Here is a 14,653-nt window from a genome sequence, read left to right on the forward strand (position 1 = left end):
TAGCCTCCCCCGCCGCTAACACTCACAGTAAACTCGTCTGCGGCTCGTCACAGACACTCGCTGACACACTCCCAGTCTAATGTGCTCATTAAGGACTGAACAGCACAGCCCATAATTGATAGCCGCGACACAAAGATCCACACGCACACACACACGCTGACACACACACACACACACACACAGACACATTATTGCAAAAAACTGTTTCCTTTTTTTAATGCTGCAGTAGAAAACAAGGTTATATGAAGTCATATAATGGGAGCTCATTGTCAAGAACAACAACAACAGAAAAACCAAATGAAAAAGACAAACAGCGCAGGATGCATCACACCATCTGTGCTGCTGTTTACATGCCAATATTTTACACATAAGGATTTTATTTTTTTTTTTTTTTTTTTTTTTTTTTTTTTTAAATATTTCTCGACACTGGCAGCTGTCAGTTTACTTCAGCAAATGAACTGCCAGACACGTAGCAGGACTTGTCACTCAAGGGGGTTAGCGTAACCATGGTTACCTTTCATATCCCGTAAAAGATAAAGCTGCAGTGTGGAATCATGGCAGAGCAATTAAGACGGAAAAAAAGAAACAAACAACAAAAAATACAAAACAAAATAATAATAATCATCATCAAAAAGGCATTCACCAATATGAAACAACCAAGAGTGCTTATAAATAACAGTTTACAAGTGAAATATCTTCATAAAGTAACATCTTTTTTTTGTACAACCTTTAATATCTTTTTAGTGTTCATACAGCGGCACATGAACAGAAGTGTCTTTAACCCTTTGAGCACGAGTCAGAATGAAAAGAATCACCCGGCGTCATCCCTTTGTTATCTTACCATTTTTTTTCTCCCCCCATTTTGATTAAATAACACATTTATAAAACTATTGTGCAAAACAATTTCATTTATGTCCTCATATACTGTGCACCAGCAGATAGTCATAATCCTTTTAAATTAAAAATATAGAAATGATGCATAATTTAGACAGGAATTATTTTTTTTTTATAGGTTTTTATTTACATATTTTACACAGACCTGAATGAACAAAGGTCCCTGATCGACCAAAGTAAAAGACTTAAGATTTTCCTTTTTCTTTTTTCTTCATACCACATTTTGACCACATTGCTACAATGTGCTTGTGTCGAGTCCTGTGAGCGTCTTCCAGACATGTGTGAAAAGATTAGTTCAGGCTTTTTCAAGTGTGGTTGTGTGAGGCACTGACACAAAGCTACACGGCTGCCAGAGGGGACACAACGTATGTTAGCTATTTAATAATAAAATAAATAACTATATTCAAGGGAAGGGCACTCCATTTGTTATTCACCAATTCTCCGGCAGCAGCTACGAGATCCATTCAAGGAAACTCGTAAATTTTCACCACTTCTGCAAACACAAAAGATCCATTGACTAAATTGACAGATGCACCACAAATGAGGTCGTCATTAGATGAAAAATGATTTGTTTTTATAATCCCAATCTCTGATAAAACGTTTGTTTTGTGTCATTGTAATATTTTACGAACAGTCACAGAACTGACTTTGTGTCAGTACCTCGCACCACCACAACTTTTTCTCTTTCACCTCAAACAGGAATCGCCGACACGTGAATTCTCACAATAGCTTCACTTATTCCCAATCCCAAATCTTCGGTCTCTCGTGTTTGGATCGTAGGTGTAGAAGTGCTTTGACGTACTCAGAGGGTTAAATCTTAAACGCTGACCTCAGCACGAAAATGTTCATTAAAAAAAAACAAAAAACAAATAGAAATAATAATAAAAATAAACAAAACAACAATAGAGCGAGCAGAAGAGTGAAAACATGAAAAGGGAAAAACAAAATCATGAAAAGTGCACCAGGTTTAGTTAGAAAAAGTTCAACTCAACTGTTTTCATTTATGCATGCAGCGTATCACACCCCCGTGATGCCAAAATATAAAAGGAACTTAATTTCCATGTACACAAAATACACACAGTTCATTTTTAGAATCTCTTTTTCTTTTTTTAAAACCTTCATTCACTGCGTCTTCTCAGCGACAGCGGAAAAAAAATTCACTGGTCCTGTCGAGGAGATCACTTCACGCACTCGGATCGTCGGAGATCCGAGTGGTTTAGACCAGAGTGAGTCGACCTCACGCTGACACGAAAGAAAACACAAAATTGAAAACCATGTGCCAAAAAATGTAAAGCAGTAGTTGTATGGCGTCTTTGTGCAGTTCCGTCACATTATGAATCCTTTCTTTTCTTCCCAAGAAAAGTCTATAAAAGGATAAAGAGCAAAAAGACAGTGAGCCATTACGAAAGAGTGCAGCGTGTTTTTGTCCGCAGCCGGTGCTACTGTTTGTCCGGCTCACACACGTACATGAGGTGGTCCTCGGGCGACTTCCCGTGAGTCTTGCTCAGGTGAAGCTTGATAGCGTGCTTGCTCGCAAAAGTCCGGTTGCAGAGCTTGCACTGGTACGTGGCCCCGCTGTCGTCGTTGTCGTCGCCGGGGGACGGCGGTGGGGATTTAGTCGAGGACAGGGAGGTGGTCAAGGAAGACGCAAGGGAGATGGGTAGAGAGGACGGTAAAGGGTGGGTGGACAAGTGGAGACTGGAGAGCAGCTTTTCAGATAGTCCTTTGGTGTGGCGTTGCTGTTGATGGTGCTGCGAAATCTGGCTGAGCAGCTGCTCCCCGGAAAGCTTGGCCAAGTCTCGCAGACGGAAGCCCAAGTGGGATTCCAAGTGGCTGACGTAGGTGGACGGCGAGCGGATCTGCGACGCGCAGTCACTGCAGAAGAACACCGGGTGGCCCGAGTCCAAGTTTTTCAAGAACTTGGTGCCACCCGTTCTCCTTAGCTGGTACTTGACATTAGCCAACCAGTGGGATATCGTGGTCATTGAGAGGCCAGTGAAACGAGAGATGTGCATTCTCTCCTGTGGGCTCAGGTCTGACATGATGTACTTGCCGTCATTTGTTTGTCTCAGACTGGACGCAAACTGGGCCTGCAGGATGAGAAGGTGCTGAGGGTTCCAGTTCGACTGGCGACCTTTACGTTTCTGGGAGGGCAGGACGTCTTCCGTATCGTCCTGTGTGATACCTTCGATGTCGGAGCGCTCGGACTGGCTGGTGGGCGTGGAGGACTTGGAGAGAGCCTGGCTTTCTGTCAGGTTCCTCAACATGTCGGAGATGTCCGACAGGGCGTTTTCCCTCAAAGGGGAGGAGGACATGAAGGAGGCTACTGCAGCTGAAGCTTTGGTCATGGTGACGGTGGACGGGGGAGGAAGCGAGGACGGGGTGGAAGCAGCTGAAGAGAGTGTTGTCGAACCACCGCTGCCGTTTTTGTCAGCGTGTTTGCCTTTGGTGAGATCGATGGGCTGGTCGTTGTTTAGATGCTGTTGATAAAAGTAGCGATCCAAGTGATCGTTACTGGGCTTTTTGGTCTGTGCTGGTGGGGTTGAAGCTGCCACCGCTGCTTTCTCTGCCAGACTGTTGCTCATCTTGAACAGCATGCTCATGGGGTCTAAGGAAGGTAAGGCTGGTTTTGCCGCCTTCCCCAGGTGGACGTTCATTACAGACTGCAGCGCGCTGAGAGGGTTGATGAATGGCTGCTCTGGAGGTGGATGGTCTGTGATGATAGCAGTGCTGCCCGCTAACGAGGAAGACTGAGGTGAAGTCACGGCCGATGACTCTACTCCGTTCTCCACAGACTCTTTTATGGAAATGTCTCCATTTGATTCTCCGTGATTGGCTCCATTTCCTACAACCTTCTCCCCTCCGTTTGTATTTTCAGGTGTTTTACACCCCTCTGCTCGGTTTGCTTTTGGAGACTCTCCTCGTGCGGAGTCCCCCGCCTCACTGTTGCAAGGTGAGGGCGTGCCGTGTCTCAGAGGAGATCCCCTCACGACCCCACTGGGCTCTCTCATCTTCTCCTCCACCTTAGCCACTTTCTCTGTCACTTTCTTGACAAGTTCCTCCATGGCGTGGAAGTTGTTTTTGGGTAAAGGAGATGTCTGGCAGCTGGGAGGAGAGATCAGTGGCTGGTTCTTGCCACTCGGGGAGAGGATCTCCCCTGGAGGGAACATGTATTTGAGGGGAGAGCTCTTCCCAGAATTTCCCAGAGAGAGCTTCATTATGTTTGGAAGCTGATAGGCTGCATGGATGCTGGGATATCCACCCCAGCTCGGAGCACCATTCTGGGCTTTGTTAATGGCTGATGTCACCGTGTTCTCCAACGACTTGAGGATATCAAGACCCCCTTTTGGACTGGCATCCAGGTCCTCTTCAGTCAGATAGGAGTATTTTGAAGAGATGTCAAACTTCTCATCTGGTTCCTCCTCAGCCCCCGCCTTCTTCTCCTTGCTCAGAATATTACCGTTGTTGACGATGGGCGCCTTAGTACATTCCTCCTCCTTTTCCTCCTTTTTTATCTCCACAGCCATGGCAGTGGGGGAGATGCTGGTGGGAGGAGGCACAGGAGCAGGTGGAGGAGAGAACGTTGTGGCAGCCAGAGGAACAGACTGGAACTTTTCCTCAATTGTTGAATTAGATGTTGGGACTGAGGTGGGGGACTCGATAATGGGCTTCCCTTTCTTGATAGCGGAGTTAGTGACTTTAATGAAGTGTCCAGTCACCATCATGTGAGCAGTTAGCTCTTGTAGCGTGTCATGGGAGCTTCCGCACTCCATGCATTTGAGGATCTGTGACTTTCTGGATTCAAACTGCCAGGCATAGCTGGCACCATTCTGGTGTCCATATCGGTTGTTTGGTGTGATGTAAGGGTTAGCAACCTTCTGGAGAATGTCATTAGAGTCGCTGAGGGACATTGGCTTAGGTGTGGTCCCTCCATTAGAGTCCGGCGAGCTAGGGATGTCCAGTTCAATGGGGGCTCTCTTTCGAGCCGTGGAGATAATCTTAGCTGCCACGGGTGTAACCGGCTCTTTCAGAGGCACTTTCTGGTAGTGTTTCGTCTTGATCATGTGGACACTTAAGTCCTGAAGGGATTCAAACGAGTGCCCACAGTACATGCACTTCAGCACTTTCTGTGCGTCCTCCTTCCCCTCCATCTCCAACAAGGAACGCTTTCTGGGTTTGGACCACCGCTTAGCGCCCGTGCTGTCCGTCTCGTGGTTATCGTCGCGGTAGTGGCCCGTCTCGTTCATGTGCACCGTGAGCTCCACCAGCGTGTCGTAGGCTGCACTGCAGTCCTTACAGCGGAATTTGCTGGCGCCCGTGAATATGGAGCCGTAGAGCTTGGAGCTCTGTCGGTACAGCTGGACGGTGCTGAAGAGGTTCGGTTCTGTGGAGGCTGTGGACACAGCCACCGCGGGGTGCTGAACCAGGCCCAGTCTGTTGTGGTGGTGGTTCTGCGAGGCCTGCTGCAGGGATTTAGCCATCGCTGTCTGATGCCAGTCGTAGCCGCCACTCCCACAGCTACTGCTGCTGCTGCTACTGCTGCTGCTGCTGTGACTGCGCGGGGGTTTTTCTGCAGGGGGCTGGCTCAGGTTCAGATTCAGTGTGGACCAATAGGAGTTGGTCAAGAAAGAGGTGTAAATAGCCTTCATCTTTTCCAGGCTGTCCGCCACGGATCCTGTCGTGGCTAACATGGCCTCATCTCCACTGACTGCCGCGGTGGCATTGACAGCGGCCATGAGGACGGACGGGGAAGACAGGGACAGAGCGTTTGAGGGATCTTTAGAGAGGAGGACATCGTCCTCGTTCTTAAGTGACGAACTCTCAAAGTCTGACATTCTGTCACTGGATTCGCTCACATGAGACTCGCTGTCCAGCTCTTGACCGGAAAAGTCCGCAGCACTGGGGGAGTCGTGGAAGCCGGTGGATCCTGGTCTGTCCTTCAGAAGGTAGTCCTTGTCCTGACAGAGGAACTTGGCTGCTGGTTCGTCGCCTTCCTGAGCAGAGTCGTCTCCGTCCAGGTCCTCGTCCATGAGTGCTGCTTCCTTCTCGTCTTCGGGGACGTACGCTGTTCAGACGGAGAGAATAACAAACAGAGGGAGATTTGTTAGCGATACACTGACAGCATATCTCACAGACATTTATGTTTCATCACTGAGCGGCGGGGGGAGTGATGGAAACCCAAGATACTGGCATTCACACTTTCTCCAGAGGAAAGAGAGCAATCATCCGGTGACACTCGCAGACCGAGTGTGTCCTGTCACGAACCGCCAAAGTAATTCAGTCTTAACTTCCCCATGTTTTGAACCCCACATTGTTTTCAAATTGGAATCAAGTCACCGACCCCCTCCCATTCTCCTCCCCCCTGCCCACCCCGGGTCTTTGTTCTGTATTGCAGAAAATCAGAGAGCAAAATAAAGAGAGAGGTGGAGGATGGAAGGAGAAGAATGGAGGGAGGGGAAGGGGAAATGTCTTCAAATAGGACTCGCCACCTTATTCTTCTCAAGGGGCAACAGCTTGAAATTAAAACTAAATTTGAAATTAATGAAGCACATTCTGGCGGTGGCATTCGTTTCTGAAGTAATAAATTACTTGTATCAACCTCGGAGACAGCGGTTCCTGTCTGTCAATTAATACGTGGCACGCTTCCTCTGCAGACTCTAATGCGTTCCCTAACAGACACACTCGCCATTTAAATTAAGCATGCGTTTTCACTCATTACGCCGCTCAGCCCTCGCCTTCCTCGTAAATAAAAATGAATGCGTGTACGTTTGCCTGCGACAAACCTCCGCGCGCAAAAGCCATTTGCTTCAATTACCCGAGATTAGAAAAAAGTTTAGAGTTATTATTTACAGTTTAGCTTCAGGGGCCGGGCTCCAGGCTTTCAATTTATATTCAGTTTCCTCCACTTTAAGGAGAACAGAGTGGAAATCACACAATTGTTTTGCTCTGTTTTTGAGTCACAAAGGTAAAACAACAGCGGGAGATTAAATCCTACGTGACTGTGCTTTCACATTAAAGGCACAGTTCATGTTTTTCAAATTATACACAATTATAAATGTGAGACAGGCGAAATAAAGAGTCCGATATTTCCTTAAGAAATCACGGACTTCAGTTATTCTGAATAACAACTTGTTGTTCACAGCTACACAGACAGAGGAGGAGAAGAAGAAGAAGAAGAAGAAGAAGAAGAAGAGTGTAGGTGTGAACATCAGCAGCCCCGTGCCTCGCATTCCTCTGTGTAACAGATCATCACTCACCCAGACTGGTATGTAAACACAGAGCGAGCTGGTCAGTGGGACGGGTGTGGCACGCACGCACACACACACTCAATCACACACACACACTCAATCACACATGCACACACACACAGACGGGTAAATACGTGAAAAGTGTGTCGCGTTGTCCACGACAATGACAGGACGAGCAGCAGGAGATAATGGCTGCAGTTTGGTGGAGAAAAACAAAAAAAAACTGGGACTTCAGCTGTCGCCAACTTCCATCCACGGCCGAGCGGTGTGACGTGTGTGTGCGTGTACCTGTGTGTGTGTGTGTGTGTGTGTGCGTGTGTGTGCGTTAGCTCTGCATCAGCAGCACAACAGAGAGGAGTCTCTGTCACTGTCAAGCCACTGGTTGCCATCGGCGATGATACGACACCGCCGCCGGATAAACAGATGCACAGAGACACAGATATCCCCGAGCCCGTCACACACACACACACACACACACGCACACACACACACACACACACACACTGTAACTGCTAACAAGTGTTTGCCTTCAGGCGACGATCTCAGGGGCTCACGTCTGCTCCAGCATTCAGTCGAATTTTTTTAATTTTTTATTATTTAAAAAGCCTCCGTTTGAAACCCTTCACACACACACACACACACACACACACACACACACACACAGCAGGGTCACCTGATCCTAATCTGCACCGCGTGAGAGTTACTGTGGCTTCCTTTACTTTATTGACGTACAAGGATCTTGTAAAAACCTCCGTGATGCAGTTCAGCTTTTCAACGTTTTATGGATGTTATAACACGCACACACACACATGCACGCGCGCACACACACACACACACACCCTTCCGCCCGTACGTACGCACACGCAGCCGAGCAGACCCACATGTACGTGCCATCTGTTCTGAATCAGCCAAAACGACAGCTGTTTAAAAGAACAATGCGGCAGCTCGACGCTCTCGCCGAGGCCAAACATCGATGTTTAAAACACACACACACACACACACACGCTTACACTCCCCTTCAAACGAGCCTTTGTGTGATAAGAACAGCCTTTAATCGTACACGCGTGTACCTGTGATGTATATATACGGAGGATCAGGGAGGAAACGGTGCGGCTTGTGCTTCCAAATCCACGTCCACGCTTTCTGAACCGACGTTAAAACATGTGAACATTTGGGCGCTTAATTGCTCTTGGTGTTAACAATTTATGGACACAATGACATGAAAAGGCAGCCGAGTGTGTTTAGGTTGAACCACAGCTGCCTGCTGTTGTTATGTGACATGATAAAATATGCACAGCGTTGATTACAGTCTCAGTCTGTGTGTGTATGTGTGTGTGTGTGTGAGGATTTATTTTGGACCTGGCTGCGTTCAGCGTGTCACCAAACACTCGCTGGGAAACATAACAACATAAAAGGGATGCTGTTATTTTTCAAACGTGACAGGATGATACACAGTAATACGTTTTTATTTTTATTATCGAAGCTCAATGTGACAAATGTCGGTAAAAATGCGACAGATATCGGTAAAATTGGGACAGATATCGGTAAAAATGCAGATAGAAAATCGGGAATATCGGTAAAATTGGGACAATATCGGGTAGAGACAGATATCGGTAATGCGACCGATATCGGTAAAATTGGGACAGATATCAGTAAAAGTGTGACAATATCGTAAAATGTGACAGATATCGGTAAAATGGGACAGATATCGGTAAAATTGCGACAGATATCGTAAACATACAACAGATATGGTAACATTGCAGATAGATATCGCGAATAAACATACAACAGATATCGGTAACAATGCGACACAAATATCAGGGTAAATGGGACAGATATGGTAGACAGATACAGATATCGGTAACAATGGACAGATATCGGTAAAATTGGGACAGATATCGGTAACAATGCGACAGATATCGGTAAAATTGGGACATATATCGCGCGTGCGTGAATGCGCGCGTGCGTGCGTGCGTGCGTGCGTGCGTGTGTGTGCGTGTGTGTGTAGGTGTTTTGGACCTGGCTGTGTTCAGTGTGTCACCAAACACTCGCTGGGAAACATAAAAACATAAAAGGGATGCTGTTATTCTTCAAACGTGACAGGATGATACACAGTGATACAGGAATTATGATTGGGTTCTGTTTCAGATGCTTTATATAAACTACAGCTAATCTGTTCTGTACATGCAGACGCTTTACAGCTCATTGTGGCAATAAATATATATATTTATCTTCAAGTTTAATCCTGTTTTCCACCTAAAAACAAACACAACAATGTCTAAATTAATCTTGCTACTAATTCAAGGAAACCTCTGTCGTTTTAACCTGATGTTTGAATATTGAATATATAGTATAGAGCTATTTTCTCGATAATTGACTCAGTTTTGGTCCAAAACTTTGACCTGTGTTTGTCAAACCTGGACGATGTGACCCTATGACCATCTTAAATGTCTCGATTCGTTTTCAAAGCAAAATGATTCAGTTTTGAATTATTTTATTTTGTCAAATGGTGCAAAGAAAGAAAGCAGGAACATTTAAGAAGCTGAAATATCAGAGAACAAGTGTTTACAAATGTAAACCTGAAGCAGGTGAAGGTAAAAAAAAACAGAGACAGAGACAGAGACAGATAGACAGACAGACGGGCAGAGTTTTCAGACGAGTTCAGACTTGACGTGAGATTGTTGATCGCGTTCATGGAGAAAGATAAAGACCAATATTTCTGTGGAGAATTGAGCATGTGCAGTTTTCTGTCGCACGTTTGTTTTGTCAGATGAAAGGAAGAAGGAGAGAAGGAGGGAGGAGAGAAGGAGAGAGGAAGAGTTTGGAAGGCAGTCAAGACTGAGGCCACACACACACACACACACACACACACAGATGATCCCCAAGGCCAATGGCTCAAGTCCAGACTGTGAAGTTCATGAAAATCTGACTGAGATAAATATGGAGCAACAAACACACACACACACACACACACACACAGGTTTGTGCAGCTAACACTAACCTTAACCTGTAACCACAGTTCAAATCTTAGTCCTAAACTTAACCAAGTTCCTCAGAAAATGAGGTTCTGCCTCAATAGGACCAGGTTTTGGTCTCCATGAGGACTAAGGTCCTACAGAGGTAGGAAAAACAAGAACACACACACACACACACACACACACAAGCAGTCAGGGCCAAACACACACCAGGTATGCAGGTGCTCTTTTAATTAGCAGAGAGAGAGAGTGAGAGAGAGCGAGCACCAGATGAACTGTCAGCGGGGCGGAGGATTTGGTTTGATCACGTTTTCAGGAGGAAAAACAAGAAAAAAATCATCACATTTGTTTGTGACAGAAATTACAAATCTTTTTTATTTGCAGTGAGTAAAAAGAAATGTTGGATTTACACTCGTTTAAACACATATATGTATATATACACACACATATATATATATATATATACACAGTGTATATGTATATATATGTGTGTGTATAAATGCTTAGTCAGATCCTAAAGCTGTGATTGTGAGAAAGTGTCTCTACACTGTGCAGATGTTACGTTAGGAAACACTTTATCATGCTTATATAACCACTTAGAGCCACAACCACAGTGTTTACTTCTGCACAAACCACAGACTCTCACTGTGTGTGTGTGTGAAAAAAACCAACAACCTTACATCATAATTATCTTCTTAACCGCGCTAATTATGATCCAGTTATTGTAAAACAAAATCAGATTTTAAGTCAGTAAATATCTAGGATACAAAGATGAATTCATGTTAGTAATAAGTAATAACAAGATAGATATTAACTTTGTTTACGATACTAAAAAAAAAAATACCCGAAACAACCTCTAGTGTTTTGGGGGCGGAGCTTTGACTAAATCGGTTGCACATCATCCAATTGTAACGGTTATTGCTAATAAATGGAAACTTAATAACCTTTAAAATCTACAAAACATGTCTCCAAAATCAGAATAAAGAAAGATTACAGACAGAGAATGTAATAATGTAATAATATAAGAAATAAACTTTCTATATCGAGACCCAATTTTATCACAACTATTAAACTATCGTGACCCAAATCACAATATACACTAAATTATGATGAAAGCAAATTTATGCACAATGTAGTCAATCATTTACAGTCATATCTGTATTATTTTTGAAATGTTGCAGGGATATTTTTGGGTCATGTAAATGAGTACATTAGTATCTAAATATGAATATCGTATAAAACCTACTTGTGATATTTCACATGTTCTTTAAACCTAAACCTTCATAAAATGTACGTGATAATAATAATAATAAATCACATATAGGTGACATTTATATAAATATCTCCACAGTGTATTGTATATTATGTCATATATGACATTTCACGCTCTCACTTTCATCTTATATACAGCGCACACGCACACACACACACACACACACTAATCTCCGCCCTCACCTCCACAATCACCAGTGCGGCCCCGCGTTAATGAAGTTAATTGAATCTCAGATCGATAAAGCTTAATTATTGTGATTTGACATGCACAGACAAATTGGTGCGGTGCTCTCTCACTGCACGTGTGTGTGTGCGTGTGCGTGTGCAGAGAGAGAGTGGTCAAAGAGGGACCACACACACACACACACACACACACACACATGTGTGCAGCGAGCGCCGTGGGACTGGCGAGGCATGGCATTGATCCCCAGGAGGCGTTCCATCGACCCAGGCGCCTGACGAATTGAGCTGTTCCTCTGAGCGGCTGCACCACTCTCCACACACGCACACACACGTGTAACATGTTTACGGCATCAGTGGAATATCACGTGTTAATTGTTTCTCCACTCGCTTTTTCCATTAATTCAAGGAACATCTGGCTGTTGATCACAAAAGTGAGTCCAACAGTTTGAAATGACACGATTCAAACTTGACAGGTATGTATGTAAATATCGGTAAGAATGCCACAGATATCGGTAAAAATGTGAGATATATCGGTAAAAATGTGACAGATATCAGTAAAAATGTGACAGATATCAGCAATAATGTGACAGATATCAGTAAAAATGTGACAGATATCAGCAATAATGTGACATATATCAGTACTAAGGTGACAGATATCGGTAAAAAATGTTAGATATTGGTAATAAAGTGACAGACATTGGTAAAGAAATGCGACAGAAATTGGTAAAAATTCCACAGATATCGGTAGAAATGTGACAGATATTAGTAAAAATGTAACAGATATCGGTAGAAATGTGACAGATATTAGTAAAAATTTAACAGATATCGGTAGAAATGTGACAGATATCGGTAAAAATGTATCAGATATCGTAAATATGTGACAGATATTGGTAAAAAATGTGACAGATTTATCAGTAAAATGAGCCACGAGTCTCACACAGAGAAATGAATACACACAGATGCCCCCCCGCTCACTTTCCTTTGATCTGTTAGCAGGTTACCGTGGCAACCAGGGTAGTGCGCTGCATTCCATTTAGATGGGAACTCTGAACTGGGAATGACGTCAGAAACACAAAGTTATCCTTGGGCTCGCTGCGTGCTGTTATCCAGCGTAGCGACACGTCAGATCCACCGCTGCCTCCATCACTAAGTCCAAATGTCTGATTTCATGAATTCAGCCTTTAAAATCCTTCATTCAGATTGACCTCAGTGACACAAAGTGACCACACTGATTTCCTCTCTGGGCTTTGGTGTGGGAGAGTGAGTGAGTGAGTGAGTGCTTTACAAACTTCAGTTTCCTGATGACAAAGTTCATGTAACAGTGAAATAACACCGTTAACATGTTGTTAAGACGTCATCGACTTCATCTGTGAGTAGATTTGTTGTTTTCGGCCGGTTCCAAACAAACGTCGAAGCACCTGAAGTGTCACTTTAATGCGTTACGACACAGCCGCGATGAGCATAATGCGCTAATCTCACAGTGTTTGCAGCAGTTAGATGTTTTATTACCTCACGTGTATTCAGTTTCCACTTCTCTCAGGTCTTTTATGTACTTTACCTGCGAGTGAATCACTCTCATGTGCTACTCTCTCTCCCCCCGCGCTGATAAGTGGTAATGAACCGCATGAGCTTTTCAGAGCGGTTGAGATAATATTAGCATATACAGTACATAGTAGTGGCGAGAGAGAGAGAGAGAGAGAGAGCGAGGGATGAGAGAGGGGAGATTAGATGTGGAGTGGCAACAGTTAGTGAGTCTGTCTGTGGCTGCAGCGGCGTCGCAACATCACTGAAATACTGCAATTATTCACAAACACAGATCCTGCTGTAGCAGCGCACGCAAACGTGTGTGTGTGTGTGTGTGTGAGAGAGTAGCGTTAGCCTGGCTAATCATCTCCCGGTGCCACTCAAACTGTGGAGCTGCTGACAGTGTATTTACATGCTGCTGTTACAGTGCCAATACAACAGTGTGTAGTGTGGGCTGAACAGCTACTGACACACTCACTGTGTGTGTCTGTGTGTGTGTGTCTGTGTGTGTGTGTCTGTGTGTGTTTGTGTGTGTGTGTGAGAGAGAGAGAGCTGTATTTATTTAGGCATAAAGGAGATTCTCCGTTTCTTCTCAAATGAGTTTGAAAGTCAACTTTACACCCACACACTGACTTTTAACTGTGTGTGTGTGTGTGTGTGTGTGTGTGTGTGTGGTGGTGGGGATAGGAGAAGGTGGGGAGGTAGTAGTAGGTAGGTGTGTGGTGTGTGTGTGTGTGTGTGTGGTGTCAGGGGTGCAGTGAGAGAGCAGCCACAGCTTACGGTGCCCAGCAGCTGAATCAGGTGGGGTGTGTGTGTGTGTGTGTGAGGCAGCTAATTATCAAGTTATTTTCAGTCCAAGTCTGACTTGTGACACACACACACATTCTCACACAGCATTCTCACTGAGGACACTCATAACTTTAACCATCACAAGTAAATGCCGAAACCCTTAACCCTTAACTTAGATCTAAGTGTAACACAACGCTCTAAAAAAGCCCTTTAAAGTCGTGAGGACATGACAAAGTGATGGTTTACACACACACACACATACAAAAGCCACACACACACACACACACACACACACACAGGTTAACCAACCTTCACCACAAACAGCGTCCGCTCTGAATCTAAGAAGGTTCCTCATAAAGGAATAAAGGTTAAATGCAGACAGGACATTTCACTAAGACAGATGAAAACACACAAGATCTGATTTGTCCAAAGAGATTCAAACCACATAAGGACGTGGTTTCGATTCTGATCTGGATTTTGACACATTTATACTGCTAGGATCTGAACACGTCTGTCGCGGCTCGACTGGAACAACGACGACGACAGACGTGTTAGATCCAGAGACACGGACGTTAAACGATGAGACAACGACAGACCGTGGGCGGAAGAGGGCGTGGCCTGTAACCATAGAAACTCGTGTGGAAGACCAGACGAGACCATGTCCAGAACAGTCGCCTCAGGAAGATCAGATTCTCATCGGATGTGTTTACATATGCAGTCTGAACACGGTCTTAGTCCTAAACACAAATGGGATTGAGGTCCAGCCTC

The 14,653-nt window shown here is 44.7% G+C and overlaps 1 protein-coding gene across 1 annotated transcript in view; it reads right to left on the minus strand.

Annotated features, from left to right (window-relative positions):
• Window positions 1-411: 411 nt before the first annotated feature.
• Window positions 412-14,653, minus strand: part of tshz3b (teashirt zinc finger homeobox 3b) — a 43,351-nt gene continuing 29,109 nt past the window's right edge. Inside the window, exon 2 of the mRNA XM_044030860.1 lies at window positions 412-5,959. Coding sequence (XP_043886795.1) covers window positions 2,334-5,959 — 3,626 coding nt within the window. The 3' untranslated portion in view covers window positions 412-2,333. The remainder of the gene's footprint in view (window positions 5,960-14,653) is intronic.

The sequence above is a fragment of the Solea senegalensis genome, linkage group LG7, assembly GCF_019176455.1.
Source record: "Solea senegalensis isolate Sse05_10M linkage group LG7, IFAPA_SoseM_1, whole genome shotgun sequence".
Lineage (NCBI taxonomy): Eukaryota > Metazoa > Chordata > Actinopteri > Pleuronectiformes > Soleidae > Solea > Solea senegalensis.